This window comes from Monodelphis domestica, chromosome 2 (assembly GCF_027887165.1).
Source record: "Monodelphis domestica isolate mMonDom1 chromosome 2, mMonDom1.pri, whole genome shotgun sequence".
NCBI lineage: Eukaryota > Metazoa > Chordata > Mammalia > Didelphimorphia > Didelphidae > Monodelphis > Monodelphis domestica.
In genome coordinates this window covers 15,199,450-15,218,734 of record NC_077228.1, presented here as the reverse complement: position 1 = coordinate 15,218,734, position 19,285 = coordinate 15,199,450, and the positions used below count along the sequence as shown (strand labels likewise).

General features: G+C 41.1%; 1 protein-coding gene across 4 annotated transcripts in view; it reads left to right on the top strand.

The window, feature by feature from the left end:
- Nucleotides 1–19,285, top strand: part of PATJ (PATJ crumbs cell polarity complex component) — a 364,450-nt gene that overhangs the window by 39,225 nt on the left and 305,940 nt on the right. For all 4 annotated transcript variants that reach the window (XM_056814120.1, XM_056814123.1, XM_056814122.1 and 1 more), the window contains exons 11-14: nt 607–748; nt 4,905–5,066; nt 14,759–14,835; nt 16,621–16,677. In XM_056814120.1, the coding sequence (XP_056670098.1) occupies nt 607–748; nt 4,905–5,066; nt 14,759–14,835; nt 16,621–16,677 (438 nt within the window). The remainder of the gene's footprint in view (nt 1–606; nt 749–4,904; nt 5,067–14,758; nt 14,836–16,620; nt 16,678–19,285) is intronic.

Genomic DNA, 19,285 nt, shown 5'->3' with positions numbered 1-19,285 from the left:
TAGAGTTAGACTTGCAGAACCTAAGACTTTCCAACACCTTATTCCTTCATGGAATTTTCTAAATAGCACCTATCTCCCAGGGTTGTTGTGAGGATTAAATGAGAAAATATTTGTCAAGTGTTCAACATAATGCCGGGCATATAATTATTTGTTCTTTCCCTCCCTCACTCCCTCCCTTCCTTCCTTCCTTCCTTCCTTCCTTCCTTCCTTCCTTCCTTCCTTCCTTCCTTCCTTCCTTCCATCCTTCCTCCCTTCCTCCCTTCCTCCCTCCCTTCCTTCCTTCCTTCCTTCCTTCCTTCCTTCCTTCCTTCCTCCCTTCCTCCCTTCCTCCCTTCCTCCCTTCCTCCCTTCCTCCCTTCCTCCCTTCCTCCCTTCCTCCCTTCCTTCCTTCCTTCCTTCCTTCCTTCCTTCCTCCCTTCCTCCCTTCCTCCCTTCCTTCCTTCCTTCCTTCCTTCCTTCCTCCCTTCCTCCCTTCCTCCCTTCCTCCCTTCCTTCCTCCCTTCCTCCCTTCCTCCCTTCCTCCCTTCCTCCCTCCCTTCCTTCCTTCTCTCCCTCCCTTCTTTCCTTCCTTCTCTCCCTCCCTTCTTTCCTTCTTTCCTTCCATAGGTGGATGGAATAGATATCCAGGGTTTTGCCAATCAGGATGTTATTGAAGTATTGCGCAGGGCAGGAGATACAGTGCGCCTGACTCTAGTACGAACAAAGGCATCTTCCTCACCTTCCCTTCTTGACAGATCTTTAGATGAAGGTAAATCTTTTTCATGTTCATCCTTTCCATGAAATTCGTAGTTCAAGTGGAGTCATGGTTGTTGAGGTTTTTGTTGTGAAATCTATGGCCCCAGATGGCATTCATATCCGTCTCCCCAATAGTTCCATTTTATGTAATTTGGTAACAAGTAAATTCATTAGGGTTTAACCTTGACGGCTGTATAACAGATAATTTCCTCTCCCTGCACTTCAGTCTACCTAGTAGAAAATCAGAAGTTCAAATGAGGTGAATTGAGACTCTTGGGACCAGTAAGCAGCAGTAAAACATTGGCCATTTATTGACCTTGAATTGCCTGTTATGATGATGCACCATTCCCGAGTGGGAAGACATTAGATCCCTGACACATGGGCAATGCCAATTTCTTCCTCCTCCAGATGTAAATGAGAATCAGTTCTCCAAGAAGCCTGTCCTTTCCAAAAGAAGGCTATTCTTCATATTTGAATAATAAAGTGGTGGCACCTTTCATCTTAGGGTCTTGGCACTTGATAAACCTTAAGTCTCATATTACTTTGAAAGCTGCATTTTATTCTAAAAACCCCTTTGGATTTAATCTGGTGATTGACTTTATAATGTATGGTGAGACAGAAGAGATCAGAAAATAGAGAGCCCAGTGTCTTCATTGCTGCTTTTCCTTGGCAGGACTTTGTGCTCCTGAACGTTGGTTATGAATTTCTACATCTTTCATTTCTTAATGTATTGACCTCCAAATGTGGGTATGTACAGAGGTCGAAAACCCAAGGAAATATCTTTCACTACAGCAGTGATGATTTGAGTGGGCTGTTAGGAATCCAGTAACGTTGCAGCAGAATTTGTCTGGAGGAAAGAAAGTTTATTTTCTCCAGGAAGGAAGGCAGCTGCAGGGAGAAGTTAGAGCTGGAAGCCTTTTCCTTCAACTGATAGTGATCTTTATTTAAATTGAAGCCTACAATTTGCCATGAAAGTAATTTTGTTGTTAAAAACAGATGACCCGTCAACTTCATTTTATTCTCGACATTTCAAACCACCAAGATTGCACAAGAGGAATAGTTATAAAAATGCAATATTGAGTTTAGAGAAGTTTGTCAATATTGATGTTAAATCTATGGTTATAACAGCTGAGATGGGGCACTTAGCTCTAATTCGCTATTCATGGTAGAGAATGTCAGCCTGGTGATCAGGAGGAATCTTTTATTGGGCATATGTGCATTGTAAGGTTGTGTGGCAGGGGAATGTTGGATAGTGGATAAAGGGTTGGATTGGAGTCAAGAAGCCCTGGTTTCAATAACACCCCCAACACTTAATAGCTGGGCAAGTCACTAGACCTTTTTGATCCTCAGTTTCCTTATCTGTAGAGTAGGGTCAATACTTCACTATGTCCTTCGTATGGTTGTGAGGTTCATTCAATCATTCATTCATTCATTTATTAAAAAACTCTTGCTTACCATCTTAAAATCGATACTACTATTGGTTCCAAGGCAGAAAAGTGGTAAAGGGTAGGCAGTGGAGGTTAAGTGACTTGCCCAGGGTCATGCAGCAGCTAGGAAGTGTCTGCAACCAGATTTGAACCCATGACCTCCCATCCCTGCCTCTCAATGCACTGAGCCACCTAGCTATCCCTTAGTATTTATTAATCATCTATTCTGTGCATGGTGCTAGGCATACCAAGGCACAAATTGGGACCATCCTTTGTGAGACCATATATACAGAACATTTGACAAAGTAACCTAAAGGGCTCTATTACTGTGATTATGATCATGATGCCAGAGTCTGTCTTGAAAGTTAAGACTGAACCTCTTCTAATTCAAGCAGGTCATTTAAAAAATTTGGTGATTTAAACAAAATATCCTTCCCACTTCTTATTTTCTCCACGAATCATATTACCGGCTCAATATTTACTTTGAATTCACTAGACATTTCTCTCTCTAAACCCTGTTTCTTCATCTTATAAACTGACAGTGTTGGGTCATGTGAATTCTGAGGTTCCTTCCGCATCAGAACCTGTGACTGAATGAGCTTCTGATCATCCGTCCGCATAATTTCTCCCTTCCTTTAACTTTAAATGCTTTTTGGTATAAGTTTCAGTGATCCTGAATTAGGAACTTAATATTATATCTCTTGATTTTAATACTTTACAAGTATTTTTACAACTACACACTGTCTCTGAAGTATTAAACTCCTGAAGTCTCCCAGCACATCTCAAGATCTGCGATGGAATTTTTAAAAAACTAAAAGACTAATTGAGGGTCCTCCTTAACCCTACCACTCATGTAAACTGAGAGCTCTTTAAGTAGAAGCAACTGTGTTGATTATAGACTCTTGAGTGCAAGCCACTCTAACCCACCAAGGTAGTGACTAGTGTAAATATGCTTATGTTAGGACACAACCCTCTGGAGAGTTTTGCCTGCCTGGGAGAGCCTGTAAGCCCAGCTTTAGCCATTCCCTACCTAGTTCTCTATCCTGTTCCAATGGCTAGCATTTTCTAGACCTACTTTAGGACATCATATGTTACTCATAATTGAATATTCAATTTTTCCGAAAGGGAGGGTCCTTCTGTTTCTTAAAGCAAGGAAAAGAATTGTTGAAAAAAAGGATTTCTGCATGGGATATTCCTGGAAGGGAAGGACCCTGCCTTACCTCCTTTCGTCCAAATATCTATGTAGCACAAAGCTCTGTCTAGTATTTCCCTTAAACTAATGGGCATTTAAATAGTGCTGGACTTAGAGTTATGAAGACCTGACAGCTATTAAGTACCACATACATTGAGCACTAGGGATACAAAATAATACAAAAGGCAGTCCATTCTCTAAAGGAGCTACCAGCCCATCCTGCCTCGGGTACTATACTGCCTCAGATACTCATTGACTATATGATTTGGGACAAGTCACTGAAAGAAATTTCTGTGCCTCAGTTTCCTCATCTGTAAAATGAGGATATAACACCAGTTTCAAATGAGTTCATCTATTTGAAATGCTTTGTAAATATTAAAGTTCTCTAGCCAATGTTATGAATACTTATTAAATGAATACAAATATATTTAAAACTTAAAAATAACTTTGAAGAACCTTTTAATTAGCAATTTTCAGACTGTTTTAAGACAGGTGGTCAAAGTTCCTAAGTGAATGACATTTTAGATGAAGTGAAGAATTCTTTTTCTTTGTGGACCACATAACATTTTACATTTATAATAAACATCTTATTGAAGTAGGCCCTTCTTAAATGAGTTAAGAGAAGGCCAAGAAACCAGAGAAAAGGACTAGATTGTATAATAGTTAAAATTAAATCATGAGGCTGCCAAAATAGTAATATTAAAGAGAGGGAAATGTAGGAAGGAGGTAGAGAGTAGCAACGCTATTTGCCGTTTGATGGATTGAAGCTCACCACCAACAGAGGTTCCTCCAGGTTCCAAGCTCTAGCCAGAGCACGAGAGAGCAAGCAGTGCCTTGGTCTCACCTTATAAGCAATTTTCTCCCCCAACTAGCTCTCCCACGCCACATCTTAGGAACCAATCATAGTTCCTTAATTTTCCTGGCACCACCCAGTGGGGCAGTGCCTGTGCGATCAGTTTCTGGTCTCGTAGGTTTCAACTTCTTTTCTCTGAGGGTTTCTCTATATTTGCACATCTTAGTTGTAAAGGATCTTCAGGTCTCTGGTTGATGACATCAAACAAAGTGACATAATGGGGAGGGGAATTCCCTTCCCACAATTGGTAGAATAAAGGAGTATTGGATTCAGAATCAAGAACTTGTTGATCTGAACTCTTTCTCTGTCTGTGTAACCTTGATGGAGTTACTGTACTTTTGGTCCCCAGTTTCTTTCTTTCTTTCTTTTTTTTAAACTCTTGCCTTCCATCTGAGAATCAATCCTGTGTATTAGTTCCAAGGCAGAAGATTGGTCAGGGCTAGGCAATGGGGGTGAAGTGAGTTGCCCAGCGTCATACAGCTACTGGTTGAAGTCAGATTCGAACTCAGGACCTCCTGTCTCTAGGCCTGACTCTCTATCTACTGAGCTAACCAGCTGCCCCCATTTTCCTTCTTGATAAAATGAGTATTTGGTAAGTTAATCCCTAAGGTTTTTGTAGCTTTAAGTCCTGTGACATGTAAGTTGCTGTTGGTAGTGATTTCATGTGGATAATTTGCTGTTTTGGGGAATTTTGTAGCACCCTCTAAAATGCCAACCCTCTTTCTAACTGGAGCTGTGGAGACTGAATCGAATTTAGATGGTGAAGATGAGATGAAGCAAGAAGAAGCAGATCATTTGAAAGGTGAAGAGAAGCCAAGGCTGCTGCTGCCGCCATCGCCACTGCTGCCACAGACTTTAGGTAGGTACACGCTATTCATTTGGGGCTGGTCAGAAGTCTGATGCCGTCTATTTTCAATAGGATTGGAGTCAAGTCCCAATTCTGCCAGTTAACTCATTGTGGGAGCCCATCCAAATTGCTTATCTTCTCTGTTGCTCAGTTTGCATTTCTGTAAAATCTGAAAACGTAGAGATCAGGGATTGTTAACCTTTCTCGATCATGGACTCCCTCGGTGGTTCTGTGAAGTCTATCAATCTCTTCTCAGAACTGGGTTTTAAAATGAATAAAATAAAATGAATGAGGCAGGATTTGAACTCAAGTCTACCATTCTATACACTGGACTGTCTAGGTGCTTCTAGAAATTAGAGGCTTCCCCCATTATTATATGGCTTCCAGCAGAACCTGGCTGACCTCTTTGTCCAGGATATTGAGTCCTTGTTCAAGTATTGGTTGGCCTAGATTGCCTCGGAGGTCTCAATCAGTTCTGAGGTTCTCTGTGTTGGTCACTTACTGCTCTCATTTGATCACTTAAAAGACCAACAGTGATGGGAGCCCCAAGGACTGCTGGTCACCTGTGGAACCATATAAAGAACAGAAGAAGTTCTAATTTGACTTTTTTTAAACTCTTACTCAAGTTACTTAACTTTTAACTCTTACCTTCTATCTTAGAATCTACTAGGTATTGATATATAGGCAGAAGAATGTAAGGTCTAGGAAATTGGGGTTAAGTGACTTGTCCAGGGTCACACAGCCAGGAAGCATCTGAGTCCAGATTTGAACCCAGGACTTCCCATCTCTAGCTTTGGCTCTCTATGCCCTGAACCACCTACCTGCCCCCTCTGATTTGGTTCTTGATGTTGCCATATGAGAATCCTCAAGCCCCTTTCCATGAGTTCCCCTTTATGCCCGTAACAGTATTTCCTGAACTGTTTTGGAAGATTGCTCCACATGAAGAAATCCCGAGAGGGAAATTTAGATTTTTTGTTAATACCGCTCCCCTCTCTAATTTTGTAACATTCATTGAGAAGCCACTTATAGTGAATAGAGAACTATCCTTGGGATCAGGAAGGTCTGAGTTCAAGTCCAACCTCAGACACCTATTGGCTCTGGGCAAATCATTTTCCCACTGACTGCCCCTGGCAACTCTTCTAAGCCTCTTAAGTTATAAATGAGTTGACAGTGCAGCCATTGAGGAAGTCTTTATGCTGTACTGTTCCTGACATGGAAGAAATCATAGTTCTGGAATGAAAATATTAAATAAAAAATAGGGATTTGCCAAATAATTACATAGGGGAATTTTGACAGCATGAATCTTGTTTAATATCCTTTTTGTTCCCTCTAAAATGGCCCTGTCCCTTTTGATCCTGAGGTTCCCCACCAACCTATGTCCTTTCCATCAATATATTTCAGTTCTATAAGTGCTCTTTGCCTTAATTAGTTTGAGAAGTGCTGGCCGTTAAGGAGGTTTCTACCTTTTGTATTTACTGTAAAAGTGTAATGGGCTTTGACTTGTGTTTCTCAGAAATACCAAACTTAATGCCTTTGGAGACATGAATGCCTAATTACGTTGGCTTTGTGGGTTTCCCACGGTCCATTTACAAAGACCCAGCTCTTGTTTTCCCAGGCAGATCTGTGTTCAAGCATTGTAATGGAATATGTTGGAATGGTTAAACCTCTCACATTTCTTGGAGAATCCAGCCCCCTGCTTTATTTTAGGATTCCAGGGGGAGCTTTTGTCTTTTTTCCCCTCACTCTGCGTTGAACGTTTGCCAAGGATTTTCATTCTTAAGCCTTGCACACAGTAGGCATTTAGTAGATACTTGTCGAATGAATTGAAATGTCAGTGGAGTGAGTGATAGATGGGAATCATGAAGCTCCTCTCCTACCAGAGTGTAGCCTGACGCTGTGGGTGCTTAGCACGCTTTCCTCTTTGCTCTTGTCATTGAAGAAGAACCAAAAGATCAAAGGATCCTAGCTTTGAAGCTGGAAGGGACCCCAAGAGATGGCAGGAATCTCTCTCTCCACCTTACAGAGGGAACGATGATGGGTGCCTAAGTCACTGGACCGTGTCGATGTCAAATATTGTTCATCTGTAGGTGATTTGGGGCATCTTAGGGGCAGAGGTCGTAGCTTTTAGAGTCAAAAGGGATATTAGAGGTCGGTTCATCCAAATTTATTTTCCATTAGAGGACACCGAGGCCAATCGAGGTTCTAAGACTTGTTTATGGTCTTAGACACAAACGACCACCTCATTTTCAAGCTCTTTATTGGGAAAATCTCATCCTCCTGCCTTGGTCCTTTATAGTATCTCTTCCTTCTGACTGGAGGGTGGAGCCATGAACTCCCAAATCTTCATACGAAGAGGGAGCCCAGCTCAGACTTCTAATTTCATCTGGCTGCCCTCATCTGAGGCTTCTCCACCATTCTGCCACTTTCATTTCCTCCCCCACCTTTTGCATGTTCTTTTCTCCTATTAGATTGTAAGCTCCTTAAAGGTAGGGATGACCTTTTTGTTTTTAACATAAATTTGTATTCCTCATGCACAGTCCTTAGAACATAGTAGGTGTGTTTAATAATGTTTATTGACTGACCGATTGACACAAGTAGCAAAGGGAAGATCTAGACGTCAAGCCAAGATTCCTCGACTCCAAGGACAGCACTTTGTCTGTGGCACTCTATTAAATGAGTCTTTGGAGCTTGGAAGCTTCTATGAGATAAGGAACTAAGGAAATCTGTATTTCTTAAGTGCTTACTATGTTCTAGGCCCTGTGCTGAGTTAATTCACAAATACTACCCCATTTAATTCTCACAACCACCCCATAAGGCAGTTACTTGCACTTACTCTCTCCAGTGTACTTATAATTACTTGCTTTTATTAGTCCCATTTTATAGTGGAGGAAACTGAGGCAGAGAGAGGTTAAATGACTTGCTCAGGGTCATATAAATAGTACAGTTCTGAGAGTACCTTCCACTGTACCTTCCAATCAACTAAATCCAGCACTTATTTCTTGTAACCTGTGTTCAAGACCCCGAGCACCTAGACCTGGGAAATAAAGACAAGAATGAAAGAAGTTTTGTCCTCAACGACCTCAGGTTCTCTTCCAGTTCATTCTTTGCTCTGTTCACATCATCCTCTGGTGTCTGCTTAAGACAAGGCTGCTAAGCTTTATTGTATTTGGCTTTGGCATCCTGGCCGTCTTTATTAGCACTTGGGTACAGACCAAACAGTGGGGAGACTCTTTGAATTACAAATGCTTAACTTGTGTCCTTGCTTTAGGAGAGATTTCTGAGAGGGGAGTTTTACCAAGGATGGCCCTTTGCATCATTCTGAGAATTACGCGTTCCATTCCTAGTAGGGAAGGGATGGAAGGAAGGAGTTGGTTGAAATCAAGGCAGAGAAAGGATTCCATCTTTTAGCTCCTGCTATGTGACCCCGAACAGTCATTTAACTTCTGCCTCTCTCAGTTTTCCCATCTGCAAAATGGGAGCACCTTCTCCTAGGGTTTTCCTGCAGATTAAATGAGATAATATTTGTAGAAATCTTTGCCAGTATTTGAACAGTATAAATGCTGAGCTGAATTCGGCTATCTTTTACAGATTATCAGTTTTAATATTTTAATTGTTTTAACATTGAACATAATGTTTTAGCAAAATAAATTGAAATTCATTAAAAACATTTTCTGTTGTTGTTCAGTCATATCACTTGTGTTTGATTATTTTTGACCCCATTTGGGTTTTCTTGGGAAATATATTGGAGTAGTTGGCCATTTCCTTCTTCAGCTCATTTTGCAGATGATAAAACTAAGGCAAAACAAAAGGGTTAAGTGACTTGCCCAGGGACACAAAGCTAGGAAATATTTGAGACCGGATTTGAAATCAGGTCCTCCTGATTCCAGGGTCAGCCCCCTAGCTACCCTCAATAAAACATAGATAATGTTAATGTGTGGTTTTCTTACTCATTGTATACCTTTGGGGATATATTGCTATTTGAGTACCCCGGTCAGGGTCCAGTCCCACTCGGGACTCCAGGGTTCCCAACAGGTGGCAAACAATCAGTCAAAATAAATAACAAATGGAAGACAGCTTAATCATTATGGCCATGGGACTGCTTTGCATCTCAGAGCTGCTCCACCATTCCCAGGCTTGGTTTTTATTTTTATACCCATTTTCTTGGCATGCAGATTACATTACCCAACACACATGTTCAAAGAGAGATAATTGGAAAAGTGATATGTTAACTTTTAACAAATCACTTGATTAACATTCTATATTTTTGTATTGTGATTACGGACAGAATACAAGATAAATGATTTCATCACACATGACTTACTAGGGAGCTTGAGTCACTGAGGCATATTGAAGCTTAGTGTGCCTGTACTGTACCTGTACCTATTGTATGGGCCTCTGTGATTGATTTGTGAGTTGGCTTCATGAGAAAGTTTTGGGCTTGGCCTGTAGCTGTGGTTTCACTGGGAATTATGTACCTAAGTAAAAGTTAACCCACGATAGTCTTTTGGGATTGGGTTTGAGGGTCTGGTCTTTTGGTGATGTTTTGGAGAATTAGGGTAGAGGTGTTTTGCTCTTGCATTATTTCTTTTGAGACTAGGGGGAATAATAATCATGTCAATTCATAGGTAAGGGGCATTGATGAAAGAGGTCATGCAAGGGGGATAGAGTGGGCAGTTACACCTCACCAAGGACCACTCTGTGGTCTCCCCAGCTACCACACATGACTCTGTCAAGGCGTCGTGGACTGATGGCATTTGAGTTTGACACTGTTGCCTTAGAGGACATCATCAAGGACAGAGAAGGAGATGGATTTGTTTTGAATTTGGGAATGACAGATGGAATATCTCAGTGCTACACATTCTATAAAGTATTTTTTAAAAGTAAGCTTTATTGATGACTTTTGGTTTTATGTCGCCAACATTTCTGGACTTCCTCTCCTTTTTATCTATCCTTGTGTCAAGGAAATGCAGTTAAACAAAAATGTCTACTCTAGTGACTACTTCTGACAATGCATGCTGTCCTTTTCCCTTATGGTCCCATCACAAGGAATGTTAAATTATTCAAAGAAGGGGGTGGCTGGGTTGCTCAGTGGATTGAGAGCCAGACCTAGAGACAGGAGGTCCTAGGTTCAAATGTGGCCTCAGACACTTCTCAGCTGTGTGACCCTGAGCAAGTCACTTACCCCCCCATTGCCTAGCCCTTACCACGCTTCTGCCTTGGAACCAATAACCACTATTGATTCCAAGATGGAAGGTAAGGGTTTAAAAAAAATTATTCAATGAACAAGCGGAAGACCTTCAGTTTTGGGGTATGTACTTTAAGAAATAGACAATGGAAAAGAATCAAGGGAAGATTCTGTCTATACTGTGGGGGAAAGCATCTGCTTCAAGAAGCTGATATACTGACCTAATTAAGAATAATGAATGATCTGGAATGTTCTAGAAGTCCTTTACATTCTAGAGCATCTATCATCTAATCTGGTCCCCACCAGAACCCTGAGACACAGGCAAGGAAGTTATTGCCATCCCCATTTTATACACAGGGAGAGAGAATGAAAGTGATGAATTGAATGAATGACTTGAGAATGAAAGAGAGAATGACTTAAGGTTATTATCAGTGTTTGGCCTGAGATTGAACCCCAAAGGATCCAGAGGTCAGACGTATTCCCCCTCTCCCAACACCAGATAAAATGTATTCAGAACTCAAAAGTTAAATTTCCAAATTCTGTCATTAAAAATGCAAACTGGAAATGGAGGCCAGTACTGTTCAGGCCTCACTGAGTTAGAAGATTGTTGCTCAAGGGTCTTATTAGGGCTTTGAATAATTCTTTAATACTTTAAGGATCCATGATTTTGCTAGGGGTGGCCGCTCCTTGCCCCAGTGTGCTTGGATTCTCCATCACAGGCAATGTATGATTGAAAATCTGTTACCCTAAGAAAAGAACTACATATCCCAAGAGTCCACTGACTTCCTGTCATTACGTACTTCCTATAGACAGAGGATAAAGGGCGTGGGCTTTGGAGGCTCCCTCTCTCTGATGTAGAATCAGCATTGATGGTGGTGAGTGGGGTTGACTAAAAAAATGGCTAACCATCCAGACATGTGGCCTTTATTTTGTATTTTCTATATTCCTTGATTTCTGATGATCATTAACAAATCTCTTAAAATATAATATTATTATTGAGATTTAATTTTAACTTTTACAGTACTTTATGTTTCTGTGGATAAAAAAATGATTATTCAGCAATCATTCTTCTAGCAGAAAGTCTGAACCTTGTTGACAGGTCTTTGGGCAATGGGCAGACCGTTCATTGCTGGGTCTGTACTTAATCAACAAGCATTTAGTAAGAGCTAACAATCATGAATGAGCCATTATGCTAGACCCTGCACATACAAATGCAATCGTTCTTACCTTCAAGGAGTTTACATTCTGTTCAAAATCTTTCCAGCTCAGTAGTAATATCAGAACATGTTCCTTTACCTGAATAGCTCTGGAGAACCCAGGATTGCCTCCCTACCTCCATGAGATATCAGAGGTAGATGGTGTAATGGATGGCATGTTGGACTCAATACCTAGAAGACCTGAGTTCAAATCCTGTGCTAGATAATTACTAACAAATCATTTGTATTTTTATATCATCTGCACAGCTAAAGCATTAGCTCATGAACCCCTCTAATCCCTGCCAGCTCTAAATCTGTGATCCTAGGATATCACTTCGCCTTGGAGTGATTACCTTGTAGAAAAGAGCCATAGTGAAGGCTCCTGGAAGAACTCTGGGATATTGAATGCCTCTACCTAAATTACGCTAGGAAATGCGAGTTCTGTTGTAAATTTTATAGTGGCCCATCTTTTAAGAATTCATGAGGTTTATTCTCAGATTATTAAGATTTCCATAATGGAGTGTTGTAGCCATCTGAAATGAATTGTCTCTGTTCCTCAATACTGTGTATTGTTTCCAAGGCAGAAGAGTGATAAGGGCTAGGAAATGGGAGTTAAATGACTTGCCCAGGGTCACACAGCTAGGAAGTGGATGAGGCTAGATTTGAACCCAGGACCTCCCATCTAAGGGTGTCATGGACATTCAGATTTGGAGGTAGATAGTTTGGGTTGGCTACCATAATCTCTCTTCTTACTTAAATAGACTTGGGACAAAATATTGAGAAGCTTTTGCATTTCTTGTTTTTTTTTCCAAAGGGGAAGAGAGTTTATTTTCAAGAGCTCTGTCCAGGGGGCAAAGGGCGTTTGGCTCTTACCTGTTCAGGGTTGCTCAGGCTGTAAGCTCTGATCTCTGGGCTGTGCTTGGGGTGAGGTCACCCTGAGGGCAGGCTGGACAACATAAAGTGATTACCTCACTTTGCCAGGGTGTCTTTCTTCTGATCGCAAGCTGGGTGACAGTTGAAAAGATAGACATGTCAGGCTAGCTGTTCTCCTCCCAGAAGACTGGCTCACAACCAGACCTTCTCTTGGAGCTCACATTACTGCTGGCCTTCATTAAACCAGATGAGCCTCCATCTCTGCCAAGTGTGAATAGAAGACTGGTTTCCAGTTCATGTGGCTGCAGGCTCATGAGAACAGAGATTTTTCAGAGGGAACAACACTCTTTAGCAGAGTGGAATAAATCTCCTGGGGCAGCTAGGCATAGCATTGGTTAAAGTGTGCAATGCAGAGTCAAGAAGAACTGTGTTCAAATCTTACCTGACATCCTTATAAATTTTGTGATCTTGGACAAGTCACTTCAGCTTTGCCAACCTCAGTTTTCTCATCTATAAAATGAGGGAGTTTAATGCCTTTAAATTCCCCTCCAGCTCTAAATCTCTGATTATATAACTCAAGTGATTAACTTTTAGAGCAATCCAATCCAAGAATCATTTGCTAAGATCGAGGGTGCAGACACTAAGAATGGAACAATACCTATCTCAGAGGGTCTACATTTCAATGGGAGGGGGCTTGTGGTCTGGGGAAGGGAGAATGTAGACATATGAGTCCATCTAGTCTATGATCCTTTAGTAAGTCACTAACAGCTAGCTTTCCTTCCCTCGGATCCTCAGTTTCCTTCTCCTTTCAGTGAGGGAGTTGGACTTAGGTTACGTCCATTTCTAAATCTGTAATCTCATCATCATGAAATACATAATATTTAAGGCAATAGAGCAGGGATTTTGAACCTTTTAGAGACTGAATTGCCGCCCCCCCCACCCCCTTCCCCAAACTGAATGCCTTGCCCTACTTCCTACCAGAGACCACGTGTTGTGCCCCTCCCTGCCACCACATGCCGGGTATGCCTTCCCCCCCCCACTCCCCCACACAAGGGAAGGAGAAAGTGCTCCCATTAGGCTACTGGATGGAGGGGTAGATGAAGTGAGGAATGTCCTCTGCTAGTGTAGAAAGGGGGAGGGGAGTTGTCCAAGAACTCTGCTCCCCTCCAGCTCTGCCACCTGTGAGTTTCTGACCTTACCTGCTGTGCAGTACCATTGGGCTACTGGGCAAAGGGGCTGGTGAACTGAAAAAATGTCATCAGGCATGGTGGGGAGGGGGAGGGGAGCAGCTCCACCCGAATCCCTCTGCCTTTCTAGCAACAAATTCTAGGGATGGAGGGTGGGAAGGGAGGGTGGCCAAGTGCCCACAGAGAGCATTTTATGTGCCATCTTTGTCACTCATCCCCTAGTTTCACCATCACTGCAATACAGTATATAATATTTGATGAAGCAAGTACTATAATGCTGGACACTGAGGATCGAAAGATAAAAATGGAGTTGTTTCTGTCCTCAAAGAGCCTTTACTCTAATGGGGAGAGGCATTTGGGGGCCAACAGGGGGAAGAAAACTTCTGTGATTGACTTCACCAGTGTGAGGAACTCCTGGTGTGGACACTTCCTCCGCTGATGCAGAAAAAGAAAACATCTGTATATTTTAGCCTTTGAGAGATGCCTAGTTTGAGCACTGAGAGGTTTAGGGACTTGCTCAGGGTCATACAGCCAGGATGTTAGAGGAAACTTGAATTGATGTATAATAGACTCCAAGCCAGGAAATTTAGCTGATTCCCCACATTTCTAGGGAGGGGAGAAGGGACAGAATGCAAATAACTAAGGGGTTGAGGACAAGCCCCTGAAAGTAAGGTGGCACCCAATAGGAACCTTGAAGGAAGTGGGAGAGGAAGGCAGATAGCAGGGAACTTTGCTCAGTTGGAAAGCAGGATCATGTGGATTTTAGTTTGTAACCAGAAGCTTGATTTCTAATCCTGAACAGCAATAATTTGTCAATCATCTTTTCCCCTTATCTTTAAGATCCTCAACCAAAGACATAAAGCTAGAGATGAGGAAACTCCTCAGGCCAATGCAGGGAAGCCCTTCCTCTGTAATTCAGTCTTAGAGAATTGCTTGGAGGGCTGAGAAATTAGGAGACCAGATCAGGGTCTCACAGCCAGGATGTGTCAGAGACAACACTCAAACCTGAGCCTCCCAGATTCCCTTGGTGGCTCTCACTCAACCTAAGTGGGAGTGGCAGGTGGGCTAGGGAGAAATTCCTCATTTGCTTAGAGTTGGTATTGACATTGCTTCTCCGATTTGTCCCTGGCTCACGCTGCCCACTAGCCTGGAGTTTGAAGCACTTTCCTCAACCTCCCTTTCTGTAGTTTTCTCCTTAGTCTCTATTTTTCCTGAAGAATGCTGATGTTAACTGTTCTCAACTCGACATTTTTTTCCATCTAGATGCTGTTCCTGGCTCCCTGGAAAATAAACTGAAAACCAAGTGGGAAAACCTGTTGGGCCCCGATTATGAAGTAATGGTATGTTATTATCTTTCGATAAAATATACTCATGTCTGGCTTAATGTGAGGCTCATAACATAGTAATTAGGAGAAACAAGCACTTCAGGGAATGGTTTCTTCCCCCCATGCCTTCCTTGTATTGGAAATAACTGATTGGGAAAATCACAGTGGTTTGAGCTGTAAGAACCGTTAAGGATGAAAAAAGAAATCCGACCGTGATTCACAATGGTTTACTTCGTGTTGGAACGATTTAAGTCACAATCGGCGGAACAGCAAGGGGGCGGCAGGGGGAACGCTTGCCTTTAAATTTGTCACATTCATCAGCTACTTAGAGCGGCTGGCATTTTTATGATTGTCTTTGCGATCTGTTTGTTTTATTGGGCACCGCCAGAGCTTGGGATATTAGTTCTATGTTTCACCCAGAATCTTACACTTTTATGAGAAGAGTGAAGGAATGATGGGGCGAGGGGGGAGGGAAGTAATTGAAGTTGGGTTGGAGTTGCGTGGGCCCCCAGCCCATTGAATTTTCTTTCACCTGTTATTATAGTCAAGGAAAAGATTTCTCCGTGAATCTTCATGAAGGAAGAGAATTTGACATTTAGAAAAGACTTTAGTTTGGCTGACAAAAGCTTTTTGTGATAAGGAAAGAATTCCCCTCGAGCCTTCACTCCTCATAGTTTTTGTTTTTCCTTTCCTGAAGCTAACAGAGATAGGATGTTAAAATATACAATAATGTTCTTAATGCAACATTAATATGTTATATCATGACATTCACCTATTGTTGAGATTTGGTCAGAATTTAGAATAACAACTCATGCTAATAGCCTTTTTGTAAAATATATAAAGATGAAGATGATGAAGGCAAAACGATATAAATATATAGTACTTATTATGTGCCAGTCAGTGTGTTCTAAGTTCTTTACAATTACAACAACCCTGGAGTGTAGGTGCTATTATTATCCCCATTTTACAGTTGAAGAAACTGAGGCAGACACAGGTTAAGTGACTTTCCCAGAATCACATAGCTAGTAATTATCTGTGGCTGGATTTGAATTTACGTCTTTTAAATTTCACATGAAGCACTTGTGCCCCATGGTACCATCCAGGCCCATTGTTTTCATTGATATTATTTTTAAAGGCTAGCTTTTATATGGCACTTTAAGGTATATACAGTGTCTTACATATCTCACTGGATCCTCACAATAACCCTGAGGGGTAGGTGCTACTATTATCACCCCTTTATAGTTGAGGAAACTGAGGCAGGCAGATTAAGTGACTTATTCAGGAACATACAGTCTGTAAGTGTCTGAATCAGGATATGAACTCAGGTCTTTCCTGACTTCAGATCTAATGCTTGGATTATTCTAATAAATTTAAATTACTCTTTAGGGCAGCGGTTCTCAACCTCTCAATTTGTAGCAATGAGAATACATAATGCATATCAGGTATTTACATTCCGAATCATAACTGTAGCAAAATTACAGTTTTGAAGTAGCCGCCAAAATAATTGTTTGGTTTGGGGTCACCGCAACATGAGGAGCTGTATTGGGGGGTCACAGCATTAGAAAGGTGGAGAACCACTGCTTTAGGGGAACATTTCTTTTTTTGCCTTCAAATTTTCTCTGGCACCTGGGCTACATTGAGCCCTTTCACAGAGATTGACTAGATAGGAAGCGATTAACCCCATCAGATGGAGTCCCTGGATTTTTTTATCAAAAAGTTTGAGGTAAGAGATGGCTATGTGCTGTTTTGATTTGTTCTAACAAATGTATTTAACATTTCTTTAACTCCTAAATTCTCTAGGTTGCCATCTTGGATACACAGATTGTTGATGATGCCGAGTTACAGAAATTTTCAAAGGTAAGCATTATTTGTAACATCAGCCTTTCAAAAATCGTTTTAAGTCTTTGAAAGCTGCTCATAACCTATTCAAAGAACCTGGGCGGGTGAGACTCCCTGCTCTGATCTATTTCCTTAGTCCTCATCAATGTTGCTTTTTGTCTAGATTGCCTTCAGTTTCACCTCTAAACATCATACCTGTTGATCGACATGCATTCTCTGTCATTAGAACGGAAGCTCCTTGAGGTCAGGGACTGGCTTTGCATTTGTGCTCAGTATAGGGCCTGGCATGTAGTATGGATACATAATAAATGCTTGATGCCTTGACTTTTTTTTTTCCTTTTAAAGTATGTCCTATGGCTGATAATTGCTTTTAAGTTATTTCTTCTGTGCAGGTGTTCTCTCCCCTTTTCTCGAACTGAAACTTCCTTTGGAACAAAGTAAAACTTTTCAATATAAATAACTGAGTAGCTTCTTCTGACTGTCTACACCACAGTCGTAAATAAAGGAAGTCTGTTTCATCATTATTATTTTTTAAATCATAGGTTTTCTTTTTAAAATGTGATCAAAACTTTTTAAATTAATTTTGAATTCTAGCCTTTCCCTCTCCTCACTTCCCTTCCCCTGCCCCCCCTACCCCCCCCCCCCCACTGTGGAAAAATCCCCAAATCTCTATTACAAATACATATTGTCAGGCAAAAGAGATAGCCCTGTTGGCCATATTCTCCCCCACTCCCATATGTTTCAGTGTGTACCCTGAGTCTGTCACCTTTCTGTCAGAAAGCAGGTGAGAGATTTTATTGCAAATTCTTTGGAATAGTGGTTGACCGAAGTCTTTGAAAGTTGTTTGTTTTTTACTATGTTGTCACTGTATACATACATATGTATATATATGCACACATTCATCTCTTGGCTCCGCTCACTGTACTCTTGTGGAAGAGAGAAATTATAAGGCTTGCAAAAGGACCGAAGCAGTGGCTGAGTGGTGACCTGACTGTCAATCAAATGAAGATTCTGATTTGGAATGTTACCAGGAAAGGCAGTTTAGAGCCATACCAAAGGCTGGCGGATTTCTGGGCTTGGTGGATGGTAGTTGCTTTTGAATCAGGGAAGGAAGAAGCTGGGTTTAACTCTGAGACTTGGGATAATCAAGTCGGAGGTGGCCTGGTGACTTTGAAGGCAGAAGAAGAAGGACAATAGTCCAGATATCTCTCTGACTTGCTCTGTTGGTGATAGTGACTGAAATACTAGACCTATCAACCATTTCTCTCAATATCCTCCCATCTATGGCTAATTACAGAATTAGGGAAACCCCCAACCCTTTTACCTCCATCCTCCATCTTTTCCTGTCTTCCCCAAATAAACCCTTACTTAGATAAAGAAGAGAAAAATTATTTTCATTTGAAGCAACATTAACTCACCCTGACTGATTTAGAAAACCAGAAGAAGAACGGGAAGGGGAAGCTGAAGGGAAGAAGAGGGGAGGAAGGGAGGATGAAGAAGAGGGAGGAAAAGGGAGGAAGGGAGTTATATAGGGAGGAGGGTAGACAAAAGAAACAAAAGAACTACCTGATCTATTAGTTATCATTTACCCATCAAATATACCCCCTCAATATTATCTATTACACTCTGTATCAGCTCAGATAAGTCTTCTTAGATTTTTCTGAAGCAGCACTTTTCATCATTTCTTTTCTTTTTTAAACACTTACCTTCTTTCTTAGAACCAAAGAAAAGATTCCAAGGAAAAATAATGGTAGGTAAAAGCTAGGCAATGGAGATTACACAGCCAAGAAGTATATGAGGCCAGATTTGAACCTAGGACCTCCCATCTCTAGGCCTGACTCTCAATCCACTGAGCTACCCAGTTGCTCCCCTTTATTATTTCTTAAAACAATAATTAGTATTATATTGCTTGCTTCTACCATAACTTGTTTAGCCATTTCCTAGTTGATAGACAAACCCTTTAATTTCCTAATCTTTGCCACTGCAAAAGGAACTTCTTTAAATATTGCTGTAAATATTTTTGTCTCCTCTCTTCTATCCCTGAGGTATATAGAACTAGTATAGGATCACCGGCTCTAAAAGTAGACACCATTTAATAAAGCATAGTTGTACTATTTCACAGTTCTACTAAGAGCATATCAACATAAGTATTTTTCTGCATTTCCTCCAGCATTTGTCATTTTCTTATCTTGTCATCTTTGTCACTCTAATGCATGTGACATAGAACGACAGAGTTGTTTTAAATTTCGTTTCTAATTGTTAGTGATTTAGGGCATTTTTTCTATGACTTTTGATTATAAGAATTTCTTTCTCTAAAAACTGGTTTTCTATATTCTTTGACCATTTATCACCTGGAGATTGGCTCTTATCTCTATACTTTTGAATCTGTTCTCTATATCTTAGAAAGAAAACTATCAAAGAAGTTTGATGCTAAGATTCTTTCCCCCACCCCCCAATTCACACACTTCACTTCTGACTTTACTTGCATTGGTTTCATTTGTGTGGAAATTTTAATGTGATATAGTATTGACCCTCTTTATCATATTTGGTCATGAGCTCTTCCCTTATCTGTATATCTGACAGGTAATTTCTTTATTGCTTATCTAATTTTTTGTGATTTTAGCCT